Source organism: Lissotriton helveticus, chromosome 1_1 (assembly GCF_964261635.1).
Source record: "Lissotriton helveticus chromosome 1_1, aLisHel1.1, whole genome shotgun sequence".
NCBI lineage: Eukaryota > Metazoa > Chordata > Amphibia > Caudata > Salamandridae > Lissotriton > Lissotriton helveticus.
The window spans coordinates 597298605-597320479 of record NC_136057.1 but is presented as its reverse complement, the minus strand read 5'-3'; the positions used below and the strand labels follow the sequence as shown (position 1 = coordinate 597320479).

The 21875-nt window shown below is 42.3% G+C and overlaps 1 protein-coding gene across 5 annotated transcripts in view; it reads right to left on the bottom strand.

The window, feature by feature from the left end:
- IRAG2 (inositol 1,4,5-triphosphate receptor associated 2) overlaps positions 1-21875 on the bottom strand; it is a 1168119-nt gene that overhangs the window by 1100873 nt on the left and 45371 nt on the right. For 4 of the 5 annotated variants that reach the window (XM_078674100.1, XM_078674103.1, XM_078674101.1 and 1 more), the window contains exon 3: positions 11895-12002. The exons of the other annotated variant lie outside the window; for it this stretch is intronic. In XM_078674100.1, coding sequence (XP_078530226.1) covers positions 11895-12002 — 108 coding nt within the window. The remainder of the gene's footprint in view (positions 1-11894; positions 12003-21875) is intronic. 5 annotated transcript variants of the gene reach the window in all.

The window sequence follows — 21875 nt, the reverse complement described above, 5'->3', positions numbered from 1 at the left end:
GGAGTTTACAATCAAACTCTATGTTCTCTCTAGAGTTACATACAGCCATTCCAGCACATGCCAGTACTCAAGGTGAAGTAATGCCCTGAATGCATTAGTATTCCAATAGCACTGTGGAAAACTATGCAAGTCAAACAGGATTACTTTAGAAGCCATCCCAGTCATTGGATGATCATCCAGCTACTGTAGAAGTCATTTTAACATCATCCTACATTATCAAGCTCTTGAAGTCATCGGCAGACTAGAAATTAGGCCTAATGATTGGAGGATGATTTGAAAATTCCTTTCTGAATACTTCACAAAACTGGTCCTAATGATTGGAGGATGAGTACCTGATTAAACAAGTTTTCTAACACATGCAAATAGTAATAGCAGTAGTTATTACGCAGTGCACTTCTGAGGGCCATTACAGTGGAGGAAGTACATTGGGAGTAACTTTACATAGCAGGTTGTTACATTCCAAGTGCTTTTACTTTGCATCCCTAAAGTTAGTGTTTTAATTCTTTCTATAATTGTAAATTATTATTTTGCATAGTAATTCCACCTACAGCCTAGCACCTGTACATATATGGTGTGTGTGTATTTGATCATTGCTATATTATTATGATTCATTTAAATTATTAGAGCCTTAAATATATTGAAAATCCTAAAAATATGTAATTTCTAAATTGTCAAAGTAGCAGAGCATTACAAACTTTTTTTAAACTAATCATTTTAGGTACTCCTCTGAAAAAACATAATATATGTGGTTGTTATAGTAAAGGAATACATAGTTGCCAAATAATATGTGTGGCAGTTATATTAAAAATAATATATTTCCAGGTAAAGCGTTGAAACAACTTATCGGTTTGAAACTAGACCTCAGCTCAACATCCCCTGATTAAATCACTTAACATCCCTGTTCCTAAAAAAACTGCGAGGTCAGGCTTTCAAGTGCAGAAATATCTTGTTCTCATGTAAAGCAGTCTGATGTCTTTTGAACAAGTTTGAGCTATATAAAACTGCACTTATATGTTTTACTTTCAATGTAAATGAAAATGCATGGTGTCTCGCTCGCCTGCTTTTACAATTGTTAGGTCCCAAAAAAAAAAGTCTAAAGATGGTGTGCACATCCGCAGAGAAGATATTTGTGTGTAGGTATAAATTAGGAACAGGTTCTCTTTGCCAATGCTTGATGTCCTCTAGGTTAATTGCACCATACATTTGTTGTAGTCCTTTCTCTGTTTCTTTTGTCCATGTTTTACATCGAAGCGGAAGTGCAGTTCACGTGTGACCGAGGGCGAGGAGCAGAGAGAAAAAGAGTTGCTGTGCCGGGCACGCAGTACCAGTAACTGGATTTGGTGCTGTGTTCGCTACAGAGAGGATGGAGAAAACAGGTTTCTATTTTGTTGGTATTTTTTGGGGGAATGGAAATGGGAAAGGCAGGTGTGATTTCCAGCCTCTCTTCAACCCTTTGGTATTTTGGACAAGTGCGAGCGGGGCTGTGTTTGAATGGCGGGAGCCCACCATTTAAATGCAGCTATTAAACGCAGTGGTTTATTTGGTGGGAGAGGTGGATACTGAGTTTAATATAACACGAGTGTAGTGACCAGTGTGCTACAGGGCCGCTACTCGTGGACACAGGTAGGCTTCAGGGATATACTTATAATAAATGACACGCACACATAGTATGGACGAAGACCCCGAGCGGTCATGTGCCCTTTTATTTATACCTTTGGGCATGCCAGGTGGCTCAGTCACTACATTCCTCCTTTCCTTTAGATGGAATGCAGCACAACGTCCTCATTGACCTATTCAGGAACACAACACAGTCTTTGAGTCTCTGGCTATGAGTAGAGTTCGGACGGAGACCATACTTCTGGCTTCGGGAGTTGTTGGTGTTCCCTATCCCAGCCCTGTCTTCTGCACTTGACACAGGGCTTGTGATAATTTCTGGCTGCTCCCTAGCTGCAGGTACACTTCCCTCGGGACTCCATTGACCACTACCGGCATCCCTCACCGGGCTGCCAGGTGAGGCTACTTCTTCCCCTTCTGCTTCTCCTTCACCTCCATCCATACTCCAGTTCTCTGTACTCTGTCAACTTATTTTCTTGAACCAGGAAATGTTTCTTGCAACAGTGCGATGTCGACAGCGAGCAGAGTTAATGGTTCCCCACACCTCGATGACTCCCCACACCTCTGGCTCGTATGGGGTGCGATACTTCCACCCGGGATTTAGATCCTTCATTATGAAGCGGTCTCCCCCTCGAACATTCATCACCTGTGCTCTCTGTGCCAGACTTGCCTATTCATTAGAAGCTGCCCTTCGGGCCTGCGCAGCCACTGGATCTAGGTCCTTTGAGCACCATGACGGATCAGCAGGAATGGAATCCGAGGAGCCATCTGGAGTAGAATGTGCGATGGGGCACACCGTGTCGTGCAATGCAGCTTTTGATAGGCATTTAAGATCTGGTACATGCGCTGCTCTGCATAGTCACCTCTCTCTCCGCTCCAATTCGCACAGCCTGGTTCAGAGTCCGCATAAAGGTTATACCTCGACATTAGATCGCAGCCACTGTGGTGTGTCTTGCGGTGCTTGATGCTGTGAGATGTCAGGTACTCATGAAAGTCTCTGCCCTGGAAGGGGGGCCCATTGTCTGAACGAACCTCAGTCGGAAGACCCATCATCGCGAATACTCTATCCAGGGAAAAGTGGTGGACTCCATTATCCCCATGACAGGAAATTTGGAGTGTGAGTCAACGAGGACAAGTGTGCTTCGCCCATTCGGAAATGATCCAAAGTCTTGAGACACCATCCGGACCAACTCTTCAGTGTGTTCCTCATTGGTGGACTGCCCAGCTGGCACAGTCCTGATAGGATGGCACTACAAAAAGTCAGTGGGGTTGTTGACCCCTGGGCGGAACACCACTTTGAACTGCCCATCTGTCAATGCGGGGAGGTGCCAGCCAGCTTATGATCTGTCACCACACAAAACTCCTTCCCAAAGAGGTACAGATGAAAGTGATGACATGCCCACTTAATCGCTAGAGCCTCCCTTTCGATTTGGTCGTACCGCATCTTGGTTTCAGTCAGGGCTCTGCTGGCAGAGGCCACCGGGATCCATTCCTTGGCTGATGTCTCTTGGAGAAGAATGGCTCCAAGTCCCACCAGACTGGCGTCCACTACCACCTTGGTACTTCTGTTTGGCTGAAAGTAGGCCATGACCGTTTAATCCATGAGGGCTTCCTTGAGGGAGTGGAACGCCGCATCTTCTTTTACAGTCCACTCCTACGGTGTCCCTGTTTTTCAGTCTCCTGAGGGGTAGAACATCTCGGAGTCTGGAAACAAGAACCTATAAAAAAAAACCTTACTGACAGCCATAGCCCCTTGCTTTTCAGTAGTTTCCATCCTAAAGCACTACGTGAAAATCTACCCTACGGGCAATTCCTTTGGTTGCGACGCAACTGCAGCAACCTTGAGGATTTTCAAACACAGGCATCAGAACTCACTACCCATCTGGCTAGACGGGAGTATCCTATGAAAAAGATCTGCACAGCTCACAAGAGAGCTCGTAACACGAACAAAGAGGTTCTTTTGGAAGTTCGACCCAAAATTTGCACAGAACAAATGACGTGTCACCACATTTACACCGCAATCTAACATCAAACATATTATTAACAAACAATGGAGAATCCTACACCTAGGGGACTTGACCATGGATAAGCCAAGATGGATGTACAAAAGAACTACTAACTGCTAACCTTAAAGATCTACGGATTAGTACTAGACCATGGAAAGAACTGCCAAAAAGTAACCGGCTGTGGAACTTACCTCCTGTGACGGGCCACTATCCTTGTCGCCAGGGTATCGTCAGTCCCCTCACTAGTGCAAGCAAATTAGTGATCTTGTCCTCACCTGGCAACAAAAGAAACCCACGAATTGCAATACTAGCAATTGTGTGTACCTTATTACATGTCCATTGCACTTCAAATATGTGGGCTTGACCACACGACCCGTCAAGACCAGACTCATAGAACACTGTAGCAATATTAGGTGCAAAACGAATCACAACACACAGCTGACTATTTTGGGAGCACCCCCCCATATCAGCAAAGATGCCCTGTTCAGGAAAGAACAACAATGGATCTTTAAGCATTCTAGCCACATTGGGAACCTTAATGATGATATCCTGTGGGTCAAATTAAACTGTACCTAGTACCCTCCATTCTGACCGTAGTCAAATATGTATATTGCTATTTGCTACATTCAACTCAATCCCTTGGGAAACATGACATGGCTAAGTGCGGCATCCAGCGCACAAGACCATTGGCAGAGGACCCTCCACGATCCTACTTCACTAGTCTTTTTCCAAGGTGATCATTCCTGAGATACTAGACATTAGAATAATACCAGACCTTCCCACAATCACTTTTATGATAGGGACTTGGTTCAAATTTCTTACTATGTATAGGACCATGTCAGTACCAGTTGAGGCATCTAGGTCCCCCACGTACACTGACACACAGATAACCTACACTTCTAACCGAATACAAAAAAACAGCAATACAATACTGTCTTTTCTATTGCTCCAACAAACTTAAAGATAGTAGAACAACTTGTGCCAAAATAATCACAGGCACCATTACCAAATTGGGCAAATGTACCACACTTAGGAAACATGTATCGATTATGTGCCATGCAACATATTAGGACTTACCCACCCCCACTGTCGCTAGTGTTACAAAGGCAGACACCACAAGGAGTTTGAATAACGTATGATGGATAACCCCAAAATGGCTGCCGTGGTTACTGGTCTAGCTGACTCACGTTCCTGACGCTACGATAGACGTTTACTTATACACAGTCCACACAGACAGGTTTAAGGGGTTCAGAGCAGGAGTAGGACAACAGCTAGTTGCTGCGCCACCCGCATGCAAGTAGACGGCGCATTCTTCCTTGAGGCTTGACGGCACAGAAGCACCAACAAGGTAAAGAGCATATACTAGAGTGAACTTGACCGGCACATCCCGCCCGTTTTCTCTTGTTGTTTCTTTGACAGGATCAAGCAACGAAGTGCTCTGTTATTTTGACCCTGTCTGCACTATTCCTTTGATATCTGGGTGAGTGTGAGTGCGTGCGAGAGGACCAGAAGACTTATTGATAATCCCATATTTGGCATAAGTATGACTAAGAGGCATTGTTTGTCTTATTGGCCATTAAGGTACGAGGTGAAAATGTAAATGCAATCCTCCCCCGGCGGCCACAACACACAGCGGTATGCCTTTATTGATATTCATTTCAATCAACTTTTAACTCAGTGATCACCACGATTAATTTTAAATGCATATGGCACCCGAAGGCACGCTAGTTCTAACAGCAAAAGTAGAACACATGCCTTGCTTTGCACGACAATGATTAACTGTCCACAATTTTTCTTTTATGCAATAATGGATTTGGTTGGTATTTCTACTACCTTTACGACCCGCAGTCCTATTGGTACTTTCTACCAGCATACCTCCTAAGTGCTCTGTCTGTGGACCACAATTATGTAACTGGCGGTGTGAGAGCATAATTGTACAGTTATAGATCCCTTTCACGACCAGTTGACATGAGAGTTCACTTGAAGGATGGCGTTTCAATTTCACCAGGATTAGGGGAGTATCCTTACGGGACGGACTACCCTTGCTCTAACAGGTTACCTCTTTCTTCTAATTCATTTTTATCAGGTCTCAAACGTCCAGGCTATACGCCATGGCTCTAGATGGCACCACTGGTTATTCAATGATACACTGCACTGTGGTAGTGTAAGAGTCAAGAGTACCCTCTCGCACATTTTAATACACCGGTCCTGACGAATTGCCGTTAGACCCACCAGGGGTTGTAAGGCAAGAAACACGTTGACCACCCTCACTAGACAGACCCTGTAGGATCTTTACTCTCAGGCAGGGATCACTCAATTTTAGTTAGGCGAGTACACCCTCAGAATAAAATTCATTACTTAGAACAGTACCAGACCTTTTTTATTCTGCACCGCTCACTCACTACCTTGTCCACATATCCCCCCCCTAACACCCAACAGCTTCATAAAAAGATCTCGGGCATTGAGCCCCTGAACGGGTGCCAGTCGGGCATTGCAGTGCCGGCCCAACGAGGAGCAAACACCCTATGATGACGCATGACATCCTTTGGGGTATGTGAGGGCAATCCATAAAAGACCTGATCACTCCTTTACTCACCTCCACTTTAGGAACTGCACAATCCTTCATTTTTTGCATATCCTAGTTGGGAGCACATGTGCAGGACCTGGGTAAAAAGCTCCCGGTTCCTCTTTTTGAGAAACTATTTATTAAAAGTGACATGAATAAAGAAAATGTCCTGCCTACACCTTGATAATGCTAATAGGGAGCTATGAGGCAAGTCTACTGTCATGTGCACCCTATATGTATGTGACCTCGATCTGATTATACAGACTGCAACACCGAAGTTAATTAAATCAAACAGGAGAGGTTTTTGTGCTGCACTAATCAAGTATTTGACTGTATACTCTCTCATGTGTAATAATGAACAAATGGTATTTGTCCAGGATCACACAATTTGTTTAAGTGGGGAAGCCGGAATTGATTCCGGTTTCATAATTTCCCACTGCAGCAATTCAGCGGCCACTAGATGGTTATCTCGTGTTCCCATCAAAAGTAATTCCTTGTCTTTACTTGTTGCTATATGTGAAGCGCATGGGTGACAGTTAAACCACTTTTTTGGTGATTTTATATAGCGCAAACCATGGCCAAGGACATAAGAGGACTTCAACACAAACTGAATTACACTTTTGTTTTGTCAGCACAGGGACATTAGGCTGAATTCACAGGATGTTGAACCAAGGCTGGGATAAGAACCTGTTTGCAAGGGGCGTATCTTTCATTGTTGCAGCAGGTACACCTGTGAGAGGGCTCATAGACCTGGTGGGCCCACTGACTGATTATTACTGTATTTTACAATTCAAACAGGGGGGCACTCCCTTTCTTGCACTAGGGCCCATGACACGCTCGCTCTGCCACTCCTGGTTCCCCACATACCAGGGTTGGTATTTTAACCACTAAACCACATCTCCTGCGAAACCTTGTCCACAAAAGGAGCTGAGCTATCAAGAGGTCTTTGACCTGAGCCAGAGCAGGCATTTAACTTGAGGTCGCCTCAAACCTCAGTGGCACTCCCATTACTATTATGGGGGTGTATGAGTTCGCCTCTCAACACCAGAACAGCAGACTGACTCAGTTGAATTTCATGCTTTGTTAATGCAAAAGAGCAAGTGTTTGGGAGCCTTTCTGAATGTGGGATTTCAATTCGAACGAGGTGGTAGTGGTTTTTTTTGTCTGAAAGTCTTGCGATTCTCCACCAAAAATCATCCTGATAAGATAACACACTTTAGCATCTCTTATAATGCCAGGAAGGCATCCTTTGTTGGCAGATAACCCTAGCACACTAAAATAATCGATATTGTGTGTCTTGGAACGCGGAGTCATGCATTAGGTGAAGATTGCCCGGGAATCATACAGCTGTGTCATCCCTCAACTTTACATATTTTATTACTGAATGTATTATGACGCAAAGATATACCCACTTTCTTGCTCTCCCTCAATATCTGCTTTTTTCCTCCCCTTCTCACCTCCCTCCTTTCCTACTCTCCATTCTAATTTCAGGCTGTTCCCGCTTTTCTTTTCGCTCTGCTTTTGCTCTTCCCTCACTAACTGCTTTGCGCTTTTCAGTCTTTCCCATCCACTTTCCTTTCTCTCCCCATTTACGCTCTCTTTTCTAGGTCCCCTTTTCTCACCTCCCCTCACCCCCTTCCGTTCCCCTCTTTTTATTCTCACCATTTTAATTTCTTCCACTCCAATCTTTGCTTTCCTGACTTTGATAACGTTTTTTTCACGCAAATTTACTTTGCCTCCTTAACGTTGTTACCGTTACACTGCTTCATCTTCATCTCCATTTGTCAATCTCAGAAGGATGGAAGACTACATTTGTGGTGGAGGGATTTGAATTCATGACCTACCGTTTCATGAAATTCTATGAGTGTTTGCCTCACTTGGCCACTTGCTGATGTTGGTATAAGGTTGAGCTGACAGAAGGGAGCTTGCATGCTGTGTGGACAACCTAATGAGTGTGACAATGTGACACGAGGCAATTAGAGGGGATTATGACAGAGGGAGGACCGGTATAGATATTTTAAATATATGGTTGTTGGAAGAGGGTGGGATTGGAGGATATTGGATTAAAGGACTGGTGGCAGAATGTGACAGTTTGATTCACAGACATGGCCAGGGAAACGGTAACCTCACGTAGATGTTTTGAGAAATGTATATATGTAGCTGGGACAGGTCACAGTAGCAATAAATTATAGATGAGCAAGGGAATGAGTTGCTTGAGGAGAGATTATGTTCATTAAATAGGCTGTGAATTCACGGAATAGGCACAAGGGGAACCCAGGAGATACGCCACAGATGAGAGCAGGAAATTGGTGGTAAACGTGTTTTATAGCTGATGGTTAACATAAGGTGAAGTGAGATGTGACAGATGGGAGATGCAGTGCCTTTGTGACAGGAAAGAACATGAGATGCATGATGAGGATGGTTGAGAATAGGGACAGGTGGGAGGAATGGATGTAGGGCAGGTGAAGACGGAGTTGAGTAACATAGGAGAAGGGTAAAAGAAGAGTGGACTAATAAGTTTAAAAGGGAAGAGGTTTTGGTGCCAAGACAGGCACACAGAATGGTTACTTGACATGATGGATACTGTTTGGTGTCAGAAGAGAGACAGACTGAGGTAGAACTGCAGCGAGTGATCTAAACTGGCTAGTATTAGTGGCAACAGAGAGCAGTACTTGATGGTGGAGTGGCTATAAGGCATGGCAAACAGGCAGGGGAAATTGGTACCGCAGAGGTATGTAGCATGAATTCATATGTAATCAGTGAAGTCATGACAACTTCAGGTCGTTCTTATATTCATTTGCAGCAATTACAAAAATGTCCAGATTCCATCTCTGATCAAAATAATTTCCACCTTCCACACTTTATAATACAAAGTTGAAGCAGCATTGTGAAATAAAGTGGATTCTTCCATTAGAACATCCAAAGATGGAGCGCTGAGGTGCGTGGCTGAAAAGTCCAGGAGCTGGTGGTTATCAAAGAGCACAAGTTGATAGGTGGCTCCTGGATATACCTGTGCCTTTTCATTAACACTGTACGGGGTAAGCGCCACTCAGCTGGGACTGGTGTGTGAACAAGCACTTCAGAGTGCCACCATACCTGGTTCTTTAGACTTAAGACATGCATGGTTGTTGACTTTCTTTATGATAACCTCTATATACTTTCATCACACTTCAAGAAGCTCCCTTGCAAAGTATCTATTGAATGGGTTCATTCACCAGTCCCAATAGCTAGATTCTCCGACTAGCCATCTGGTCACAAACCTCTGTATTGGGCTCTACTAAGCCTGGCTTTTTATATTTTGACTCTTAACGTAAACGATAGTATTGGCAAGGCTGCGCTGTTCTCAAGAAAAGCTTTAGAATGGAAGGGTAAAAACTGTAGGCAGTAGAGGAAAATGAAAAGCAGTAGCCTACCACTCAAATTAGCAGAGGCCACATGTACTATTTGCTGCTCGCTAAATACTGGTTGCAAATTTCAGCCAGTATTTTTGTGACCAGTAAATAATTTTTGGAAAATGACCGGTGTACAAATGTTGGTTCAGAAAACTCAGATTGAGTGGAACATAATCTGATCTGTTACCTCAATTTTCATGAGATAGGTTACACAATGTGACGCACTCCAGTTGGACACCATCACTGATAGGGTGGCATCCTGCATTCAGGAGGCTACTAGGTCTGCGATTGCCTTTAAACAAATGTAGACCATTTTGCATTTTTATTACAGGATTTGCAACCATATTTGTTGGGGAGATACTGATACATAACATACTGATTCAATATTTGGAAGCGGTGCCTACAACATGTACCTTCTAGATAATGATTTGGTGCAATAATATTAGTGCTTCTCTGTGTAATAAGTTAACACACCAGTAGTATTAAGTTGCTCACAGAACATGTATCAGGTAGTAATTGTGAAATTGCACTGGAGTAATCCAACTATACCCTGGAGTCCTCATAGGTAAGGCTAGGTATGTTTTCTGTGGTAACCTGGATTGAATTCCAAGCCAAATTTCCTTTTCCGGTTTCTTGTTTTCTGTGCACACAACACAGTGAACAGCTAAACGTATGCCATGGTGATCCAAGAACTGCTGAGAGAATACCTGCCTATCCCTCTGATCACAGTGTGACTGACTAGCAAGGACGGTGCTGATGTGAATGTCTTTTACAAGTCAAACAGGAGAGTCTAACTACAGCATTTTCTTAAATAAGAATTGCTGCTTTCAGGAAATCAGAAGAGTTCTCTAAAGTTAGACCCTTGTGATTAGATGCTAGGTACCCATTTAGAGTAATAACGAGCAGCGCATGCCTCCATTGAATAGTTTGCGAGTGTTTTTCTTCTTTTCGGACTATGAATCCACTTTTCTTTTAATTTGGAGACAGTCCATGAAGCAGTTATTTGTGGGTTTTTTGTAGCAATGATCTACTCTGCAGACATGTAAAAAAAAAGTTGAATTCTTAACTTCCACAGCATGTCAAACAATGCTTACCAAGTACTACGTGAGATCATTTTAGAGTATTACATCCCTATCTTGAAATCCTCATGGAGTAATACAGCCAGATCCCATCTTGAGGTAGTACATCCCCACTATGAAGTCATTATCAACTAATAAAGCCCTATTCTAAATTTATCCTGGGATCATCCTTGAGTAACGCAGCCGCATTTTTATGTAATCACAAGATCATACTGTAAAAATACATCTCCATCCTAAAATGCTCCTAGGATCATCCTGAGTAATCCAACGTAATCCGGGGATCATCCTGCAATAGTAAATGATCACATGTTTTCCACAAAAGTAATCGGGAACCCATGCAGAAATCCAACCTAATCTTGAACTCATACTGCAGTAGTAAATTATCATCACATGTTTTCCACTGAAGTAATCAGGAACTAACCCTGGAGTAGTTTCCCTGATGACTCTAGAGCAGGCCTGCTCTAGAGTCATCTCATTTAAATATTTTGTCCTATAGGCATACTTCAGGATGGCCTGGGATGACTTCCCCAGATAATTGCCAGAATAGCCTGGCTGAAGCTATTGGATGACTTCAGAATGGCTCCAAACTAATCTTCCTTTTTGACTTAGTCTTGAGGGGTTACTTTACGGTTATTTGTGTATTGGCAATATAGATGCTTTTACTTGGCTGCGCCCTTCCAACCCCTGCCTTCTCCATTTCTATGTATATTAAGTATGCAGTTTTATTTTTGGCTGGGTACAGAGAATTCTTGCAGGTTTTAGAACTTCAGGTCCAGTAGAAAAGAAGATAAATTATGAAGTGTAGGTCCTAAGATTATCCTTAAACAGCAGGGCAACATTACTCCGGCCTCCTCTTTCGTATTTGCTAATGCCTCTGGTACGCCAAAACAACGTGGATCCAATTAAAGTGGATGCTTTTTACGAGACGAGAATAGAATCTAATATTTCTGCAGAATCAAACAAAACCTTGTGACGTCACCAGGACAGATAACAATCCTTTGCATAGACTGAAGCACAACAAAAATAAATCACTTTAAAGTTAATGAATACATCACGGTCTTCAAATTAGAATGGAAACATCATGAAACAAGTAGAGGGTGTGCGATGTTCGCAAAGACCTATATCTGCAAAAACTTTCCTTGGAAACTCTACCAAGTTCGACTTAACTAAACTGCACTTGCAGTCCCTTCAAATGCAAACCAGTCAGCATGCTCAAAATAAAATTCCAGTTAATCACCTCGGTGCTCTATGTCGCATGCATGAAAAATACTGTCAAGCAGGTCTTCTTCAGAGATCAAGCTCACTTCAGTTGTCTCCAATTTCTTCTCCCCGGGAAGTCTCAGCCCTCGAAAAAACAAAGAAAAGAGGAAACGTGTTCAAAAAATAAATGTGTGTGAAGTTATCCAAAACTTTACACTCTCATTAAAATGGTATTCAATTAATCAATCAATTGAGTATTGGAAAATCAAACACATTTAAATTTGATATGCTAAAAAAATAATCAAAAATACATAAACAAACATGCGTAAATGGAAGCAAGTAGAAAACGGATAGGGACCATGCATGGTTGAAAGATTAGACTAAAACTCAATTCCAGGAGGTATTGTCTAGTGTTCTAGCCAGCCCTGCTCCCATCCGGAGTTGCCGTTCTCCCATGTCAGTGTTCTGTAATATAGGGAGTGAGGATGAGTGGACTATTGTGGTTTTGAAATCCTAGGACTGCCTGAAAGGTGAGCAAAGGATATTCTTTTTTGACCAGCTATATGGTAACTCATCAACACCCAAACCCTTAATTTGTTTGCATGCTCCACCTATATAGCCCAAAAATATGTTTGTTTATCCCAAATCTGCTTACTTGAAATTATTTGCTTCCATTACAGCTCAGGTATGTGGCACATGCTGAAAGGAGATGGCTATAAATAGTTTGCCAGCAACTGTCAACTAGACCACAAACTGTGGGATTGGTGTACAGACTGATTTCAGACACCCCCACTGGATATGTTCGCCTGCATTCCAGCTAATTCACAGTGCCACTTTTAAACCCTCTTACCATTGAGAAAATAGTTTCTGCCATCTATCAAACATGACAACCCTGTCCCCTTAGGGATGGTGGAAACAGTACTTTTCGCTGAGTCACTCATGCTCACTTTGTCTCAGAGGGTTACACAGAATTAATGATGGGTACGTTTTCAATAAGCATTTATTTAAACCTCATTCTAGTGTAAAATGTGTGTGCTGCAACAGCCATATGACAGAAACTGATGCATACTGTTATAAGCACCAACAGAGTAAACAGATGGTAGAATTTGATCATAGTGCTAAAACAATGGATACATGCAGGCACATAAATACAGGACAGTATAATGCATACTCCTATGATGCTAACCCTAACTAGATGTACAGAAATGTACCTAGCATGTATGTAGGTGTATAGCCAAGAATCCCCCTAGGATAGAACCAACTCCATTACCTGATGTGAGAGAATGAAGGACCCTGTCTTGGTCTCCAGTAGGATACCCTGCGAGGGAGGTCAGACCACTGCATACTGGAGTATTTGCATGCTGGAGTGTCTGCGTGCATGGACCTCAGCATCTCGTGTAAGCATGGAAGTCTTTCTCCACAACCTGCCCCAGCAAAGATATGGTGTTTATATACCCTAAAGATACCCTCAGGGGTTCTACCTTGCTGGGTCATGTCCGCCGAGGATGAAGATAGTGATGAACCTTATACATAGTTGTTATGCAGAAGATGGTAATCCTGCTGTGATTCAGAGTATGAACAACAAAAAGAATGTCTAAGGGTCAAAGTGAAATACTAATGTGTGTAATGGAAGGTACAATAAAAATAGGTTGGATGAAAGTGCAATATGTGCTACACAACACAATCCAACAATTGGGAAAAAGTGCCCATCAGTTCCCAAACGGTTCCGCCCTAGTCATCTGGCTCTCCTTACCCAGGAGAAAGTTTTTTATGTATGTTAGAGTCAATTAATGTTGTTATGACTTTTTAGACTAGATGTAGATGATACATAAAATATGTGATGAGTGGAACCAAAAATTGTTATAATTGTAGTAAATAGGGGTAACTGTTTTGCAGTGCTCAAATGTGAATAAACAAACGTGTGGTGTAATAAAATGAGGTAGAGATTGAGTCGAAGGGAATCAATTTTAATGGTTTCTCTCAACTCTCCCAATGTTAAAAATTGTAGAAACGTGAATTAACTGGCAGATTTAACAAAATATCTGCCTGCAAGTAGGGTCAACATGTTTCAGCATCTGTGACTATAAATGCGTCACTGCTTTGCTACTGCAAGAAAGGAAAAAGAATACCTGAATGATTTCGGGATATTCCTTATTCTTCTCCAACCTGTTAAGAATCAAAATTGTACCAAACACAAACAACACATCAGCGTTACACAGAAATGAACAATATTAATTTGTCCAAATCTTAAAAGCAAATTAAGTGCGAACTTAAGTGAATATGGTGAAAATTCCATTATCCCACTTCACACTCGCTTACCTAATTGGTAGGAGGAAGGGTCATCACCCCACCTGGCAGCTGCTCAGGTGTGTAGAGCACCGCTCTGGTAACAAGACAAAACATAAACAAGACTCACAGACATTTCACAGGTAAAGACCAAATCATGGTCAACATATATCTCAATATAGAGTTTTGTTATGCATTGGCCTGTCAGATGTTTAAGAATGGACTCGGTCAGCGAGTGATATGTGTGGTAATGCAAACTGCTGATCAACTGTTAAGTACACTGACGTGGTATTTCTTTAATAAACTGCCGCAGTCTTTCAACTTTTTTCAGAAAGCCCACAGATCGTGTTGAGCCAAATAATGATACCCTGCCCTGGCATCGAGTCTTAAGCTGGAGCAATATATTATACTTAAAAATGATCATTGTTCCTCGCTCAGGTCTTTGCGAAAATAGCGCTCGAAAAACCCCTTTAACCCAATGATACAACCAACTGTTAAGTAAACTGACGCAGTATACCTTTAATAAACTGCCGCTGTCTTTGAAAGCCTCCAGATCGTGTTAAGCCAAGTAGTTATACTGCCCTGGTATCGAGTATTATGCTGGAGCAATATCTTATTCTTAAAAACGATCATTGTTCCTAGCTCCGATCTTTGCACGGGTAATACTCGAATCAACCCTTACCCCAGTGGTGCAGGTAACCGCAAAAAGTTATCAGGAAAGGACTAACCTTTCCGTCTGTACACCGGGCGTCCTTCTGTGCTCGCTGGGGGGGGGGGAGGGCGCCGGTGTTCGCGTGTCAGGCATCTTTATTGTTTTAACAAGTCACTGCGATCCCGCGTGACTAGCAGTACCACGTGGGGACACGAGCTACAAAACCCCAAGAATGTTGGGAATTGTAGTTCACTAAAGGGTTTGGACGGGGATCGAGAGGTCGGAGGAGACAGGGATCGAATCCACGGATGAACTGGGGACCACTACCACAGACACAACCGCCCACAATGGACCTGAGGAGCGGGAAGAAGATCCCGCAAGAGGGAGCGCGGACCAGCAACGAGACGGTCTCGTAGTGAACCTGAGCTCCTATGTCTTGACAGACACAGAAGAAACTCTATTGAACAGAGGTTGGGGTTTTGTCACTACCCAGCAAGGTGACGAATTCCTCGCAAAAACTGAAATGGCAAAATTCTTCAGAAAGATAAGGTTGCACTTTTTCTTTGCAAATAAAAACGAGGAAGAGTCTGAAACCTTGGATAACAATACGGGACTGAGAAAACCTTCCACTTTTTCTCCACCACTCGCCGGCATTCCAGCTAAAGTCATCACCTTTGAAAATGCTGTTGAAAATGACATGCGTCTCCTCTTTCGGTCACAGACAAATTCCTTTGTCAATTTACCAAAGATAGAGCAAGATGCTCTTCGCAGCCTTACCTCTAATGAGGGAACCATAATAAAACCGGCAGATAAAGGTGGGGCCATTGTCTTGCAGGATAACATCGCGTACCGCAAAAAATGCATGCGTCAATTTCAAGATACTAAATCCTACGTTCCTTTACTAATCGATCCAACTGAGAGACTAACAATCATGATTGGCCATCTGGTTGAAGAGGCAGTGACGGAAGGCTGGATAACCCCACAGGAAGCACTGTTTCTAAGGAATACCTATCCTACTATACCTTATTTTTACACCTTACCAAAAGGTACATAAACCCCAAAGACCACCACCAGGACGCCCGATAATATCGGGAATTGGGTCTCTTTTAGAACCCCTCTCTTTTTGCAGGACACCAAAGATGTCCTCAGACTCTTGCCTGAAGTAGAATTCGATCTTTCTACTGACATCTTGGTTTCCTTCGATGTGGAATCATTATACACATCTATTCCACAAAACGAAACCTTCATGAGCTTGGCAGAGATTGCCATGAAAGAGAACTATTTTAAATTCGAAGATACGCTATATCTCCAAATTGCCGGGACCAGCATGGGCAGCGTTTTCGCGCCGAGTTTAGCAAATTTGTTTGTACATCACTTTGAACAGGAAATAGTTCTAACACCTGGGAACCCCTTTCATCATTCGCTCCGCATTTGGAAGCGTTACATCGATGATGTCCTGGTAATATGGCGTGGGACAGCGGAGGACCTTCTTCTTTTTCATCAATGGCTAAACAGACAAAATCAATTTCTACGGTTTACCATTGATTACAGCAAGATCCAATTGCCCTTTCTCGACCTTTTGATTCTGACAACATCCACTGGGCTTGAGTCTGAACTGTATACGAAGCCAATGGCCCGTAACTCACTTCTCAGTTATGAGAGTTGCCATCCGCGGTCATTAAGGAACAATTTACCCTTTGGCCAATTCCTTAGGATCCAACGGAATTGCTCGCAAAAAACAACTTTTGAAAAACATGCCTCCAATCTTGAACAACAACTGCAGAATAGAGGATACCCCAAAAAGACCATTCGACAGGCCAAAAAACGTGCCTCAAATAACAACCGTGAGGCCCTTTTGGAATTACGTACTGGAAGAGAAAAGCAGGACCGGATCACTTGTGTCAATACTTTCAACACAAAATCCAACTCAGTACAGAAGATCGTACTAAAACACTGGTCCATCCTGAACACCGGAGGTGACCTGATACAGCGTCCTCTATTTGCCTTCAAAAGAGGTCCTAACTTGAGAGACAAGTTAGTTCATACGCGGCCTAGAAACAAGACTCCTCGTCAGATTGGGACTCTGTGGGACCTGCCTGCAGTGGTGGGCCACCATCCTTGTGGGATATGTGCGGCTTGTCCACAGACTTCAAAATCTTTGTCTGTGGACATTGGTACTAACAGAGCATGGCAGCAGCGGAAATTTACAATTTGTAATAGTGACAACGTCATTTACTTGATCACGTGCCCTTGCCAGCTGCACTATGTTGGCATGACCACCCGGAAGATAAAACTAAGAATATCGGAGCATAAAAGCACAATACGTTGCCGTAAGCAGGCAACTCGACTAACAGCGCATTTTCTGGAGGTCGGTCATGGCCCTAATGATTTCAAATGGACTGTCCTCGAACAACCTACCATTCCGGAACATGAAGCAGATATCACAAGGTACCTACTCAAAAAAGAACAAAAATGGATTTACAAAATGAATAGTGATAAAGGGGGCCTGAATGAAGATATTCCCGTGGATGTCTCTCTAACTGGGTGCATATGGAATCTCCTCATCAGAATGACTGTACAGCACACCTTCCACAAGACATAGAGCGCAGAAATCCCCACAACATATTTGTAGGTTACAAATAGTTTATTGCAGGTCGCTCCCTCATTCAAAATGTTAATATCCACGAGATTTTAGCACCTTTGAAATTCTGTTAGCATAAAAACATGGCATTCATCTTACATCCGATACTGCCCAAATAGAAGTGAAGTACAATTTATGAAATAAACCGCATTACATTCCATAAGCGCCCAAAAATATGCGTTCTGGCACTTCTGATAATACTTTTTTATGTAATAAATGTAATATTTATCCTATGTTCAGTAGTGCTCCAATATGATTATTCTCATTTATAAAGAAAATACTACAGTTTCCATCAACTTAGCGGTTTTGTATTTCCAGGGTCATGTGACCACCAAGTGAGATGTCACTCTCTAGAATCATGTTAAAAATACTTTTTATAAGGGGTGCACTACTAGTCAGACCTGTCCACCAGTTAATCATTTTTACAAAAAAAAACGATCTTATAGTGAACATTGTTATATGACCGAGCAGGAGTGGTCGATTTTTTAAAAAAACTGACCTTTTTTCTTTAGTAAACTACAATTCCCAACATTCTTGGGGTTTTGTAGTTCGTGTCCCCACGTGGTACTGCTAGTCACGCGGGATCGCAGTGACTTGTTCAAACAATAAAGATGCCTGACACGCGAACACCGGCGCCCCCCAGCGAGCACAGAGGGACGCCCGGTGTACCGACGGAAAGGTTAGTCCTTTCCTGATAACTTTTTGCGGTTACCTGCACCACTGGGGTAAGGGTTGATTCGAATATTACACGTGCAAAGATCGGAGCTAGGAACAATGATCGTTTTTAAGAATAAGATATTGCTCCAGCATAATACTCGATACCAGGGCAGTATAACTACTTGGCTTAACACGATCTGGAGGCTTTCAAAGACAGCGGCAGTTTATTAAAGGTATACCGCGTCAGTTTACTTAACAGTTGGTTGTATCATTGGGTTAAAGGGGTTTTTCAAGCGCTATTCTCGCAAAGACCTGAGCGAGGAACAATGATAATTTTTAAGTATAATATATTGCTCCAGCTTAAGACTCGATGCCAGGGCAGGGTATAATTATTTGGCTCAACACGATCTGTGGGCTTTCTGAAAAAAGTTGAAAGACTGCGGCAGTTTATTAAAGAAATACCACGTCAGTGTACTTAACAGTTGATCAGCAGTTTGCATTACCACACATATCACTCGCTGACCGAGTCCATTCTTAAACATCTGACAGGCCAATGCATAACAAAGATCTATATTGAGATATATGTTGACCATGATTTGGTCTTTACCTGTGAAATGTCTATGTGAGTCTTGTTTATGTTTTGTCTTGTTACCAGAGCGGTGCTCCACACACCTGAGCAGCTGCCAGGTGGGGTGATGACCCTTCCTCCTACCAATTAGGTAAGCGAGTGTGAAGTGGGATAATGGAATTTTCACCATATTCACTTAAGTTCGCACTTAATTTGCTTTTAAGATTTGGACAAATTAATATTGTTCATTTCTGTGTAACGCGGATGTATTGTTTGTGTTTGGTACAATTTTGATTCTTAACAGGTTGGAGAAGAATAAGGAATATCCCGAAATCATTCAGGTATTCTTTTTCCTTTCTTGCAGTAGCTGTATATATCTAGGTCCTGATGAAAGCAGTGACGCATTTATAGTCACCGATGCTGAAACATGTTGACCCTACTTGCAGGCGGATATTTTGTTAAATCTGCCAGTTAATTCACGTTTCTACAATTTTTAACATTGGGAGAGTTGAGAGAAACCATTAAAATTGATTCCCTCAACTCAATCTCTACCTGATTTTATTACACCACACGTTTGTTTATTCACATTTGAGCACTGCAAAACAGTTACCCATATTTACTACAATTATAACTATTTTTGGTTCCACTCATCACATATTTTATGTATCATCTACATCTAGTCTAAAAAGTCATAACATTAATTGACTCGAACATACATAGAAAACTTTCTCCTGGGTAAGGAGAGCCCAGATGATGACTAGGGCGGAACCGTTTGGGAACTGATGGGCACTTTTTCCCAATTGTGGGATTGTGTTGTGTAGCACATATTGCACTTTCATCCAACCTATTTTTATTGTACCTTCCATTACACACATTAGTATTTCACTTTGACCCTCAGACATTCTTTTTTTTGTTCATGCATAGTATTGGGGCATATGTCTGACAGGGTTGTTAATCTAGCCTCTGGACCCTCTTTCTAAATGTTTGTTTTTTGGTGATTCAGAGTATCCACAGGCACAATAAATGAGGCTAGTTTTCTAAGAAAACCACACAGCATTTATGCAGCACCTAACTAGGTAAAAGGTCAGCCCCAAACCGGTTATGCAGTACAATCGCAGGGTAAATGTAGATGAAAGGTTAGGTGACTACCCAGGCCTATAATGGGGTACATTGCGAATCATAACACTTTGGTATGTTATATCTAGGTCACATCCTTAAATTATTGTGGATATATTTCGTACATATGTACTTCATGTTTATGGGTTTAAAAATATTATTTTTGCCACGGTTGGGTGAACTATGCCTTGATGTCAAATTACTTTCCTCAGACTACCACTTTATAATTTTACATTACGTTTACAGTAGTATGATGGCATGTAGGATAATACTTCATGTGGCTATGTGTAGGCTGATGTGCAGGATGAAAGATTTCATTGATCCTTCCTGATACAGAAATTACCTTACCACAAAGAGAGGACTGCACAAGCTGTTGGAAAGCGCCAAGTATACTTGGGAGAGGGCAAGTTTTCTCCTCACTGGTTTGAGTGAGATACATTATTACTAAATAAAAAGTGGAAGAGGTGTTACCAAGGATCATGATGGAATTGCTGCCCTTGAGGAAGAAAAAGTTGATGTTCAATAAGGTAGTTCACATGTCTTAAATATCATAAAACATTTTGTTACATGTGGTCCCACAGCATATCCAATGAGCACATAAGTATTTTGTTGTTGCTGTTTTGCATTGCCTTTCCATGCTTAACTCTGTCCAGATCATACAGAACGCTGTGGCCAGACTCCTATTTAACATCTCGCAGAGATCTAGTGTCCGGCAGCATCTGCGTGATCTGCACTGGCTCCCAGTGGCCCAGCGGGTGCTGTTTAAGACCCTCATATTATCTCACAGGGCCACTCACGGTCAAGGGCCATTGTACTTGAGGAGACGTTTCATCCTGTATACACCGAACCGTCCACTCCGCTCTGCCACTCCGTGCCGGCTGGCCATCCCACGGTTTCGGAGGGAGCGCTTAGGTGGACAATCTATCTCGGTGAAAGCTGCGACTGCCTGGAACGCCCTCCTGTGGAGCTTCAAGTCATTCAGGACTTTTTTTAAAAACAAAATCACTCAAAACTCACCTTTTTAAAATGATTGAGTAACTCTTCTTTTTCTGCTCACTTTCTCACTGTATGTGCACGTGCCAGGACACTTGAGTATTTGAGCACACTACAAAACCCTCTATAACATAACATAACAAAAGCGGATGAGCAGGTCAGCTCTGGTCCCAGGGAAAGAGCTCTACAGCAAACGGCACCGATGACACATACCACTCCAAACATCACCCCACATTTGTACAGCACTTGCATCTATAGATAAGCAGCCCAGTTTTACAACTTGGGTATAGGATCCTTTTAGACACCAGGTACTTGCTGGCAGAGCAATCAAAACTAATTGAACATAGTATCTGAAGACTTTATCCTGTCTAACAATTGGGTTCATGTAGGGCACAGCTAGAAAGGTGATATTTACTCTTTTGTTGAACAGAAGATCAAAGAGTGAAATATTACGCTTTGTAGATTGGCCATATATGGCTACACCTTCCTAAATATGAGATTGATCTGCTTTCTAAATCTACTTCTTTCTCCATCAGGGTTCACAAATTGACATTCTCTATCTCCACCTCCAACAAAACTAATGACCTAATAGATCTTGTGCTCCTGTGACCACTCACCATAAGCAAACTGTTAGAAGCTTTTGGTCTTGCTGCATTTTGAAGGCAGCACCCTCTTTAAAAAAAGATCCTACTCTATGATTTTGTTATCCTTTCAGAGTTCATGAAATCTGTGTAGAAGGCCAAAAGCTGGCCAGCCGTGCTCATCAAAAAGATGCAGTGAAAACTTGCCATACAGATCTGCCTTGCCAGAAGAGAACTGAAAAAAACAGCAAATCTAGAGACAAACAACAAAGTGCAGGTTTTCATTGATTATTTCTGGTCTACTTTTACTATTCTATTATATGGTAAACTGCACCCTTTTGGGACCAGGTACGACCTTCAGTTGAATAAAATTTAATTTAGAAGTCATTTTGGAGCCATGTTATTTCCACCTATGTTTATTCTTTTCCCGTAGATCACAATATTAGAAAAAAGTTATGTAACGTCTTGTACACAAATGAAGGCAATCTCTAATGAATACGAGGGAGTATCACAAGTTAAAAACC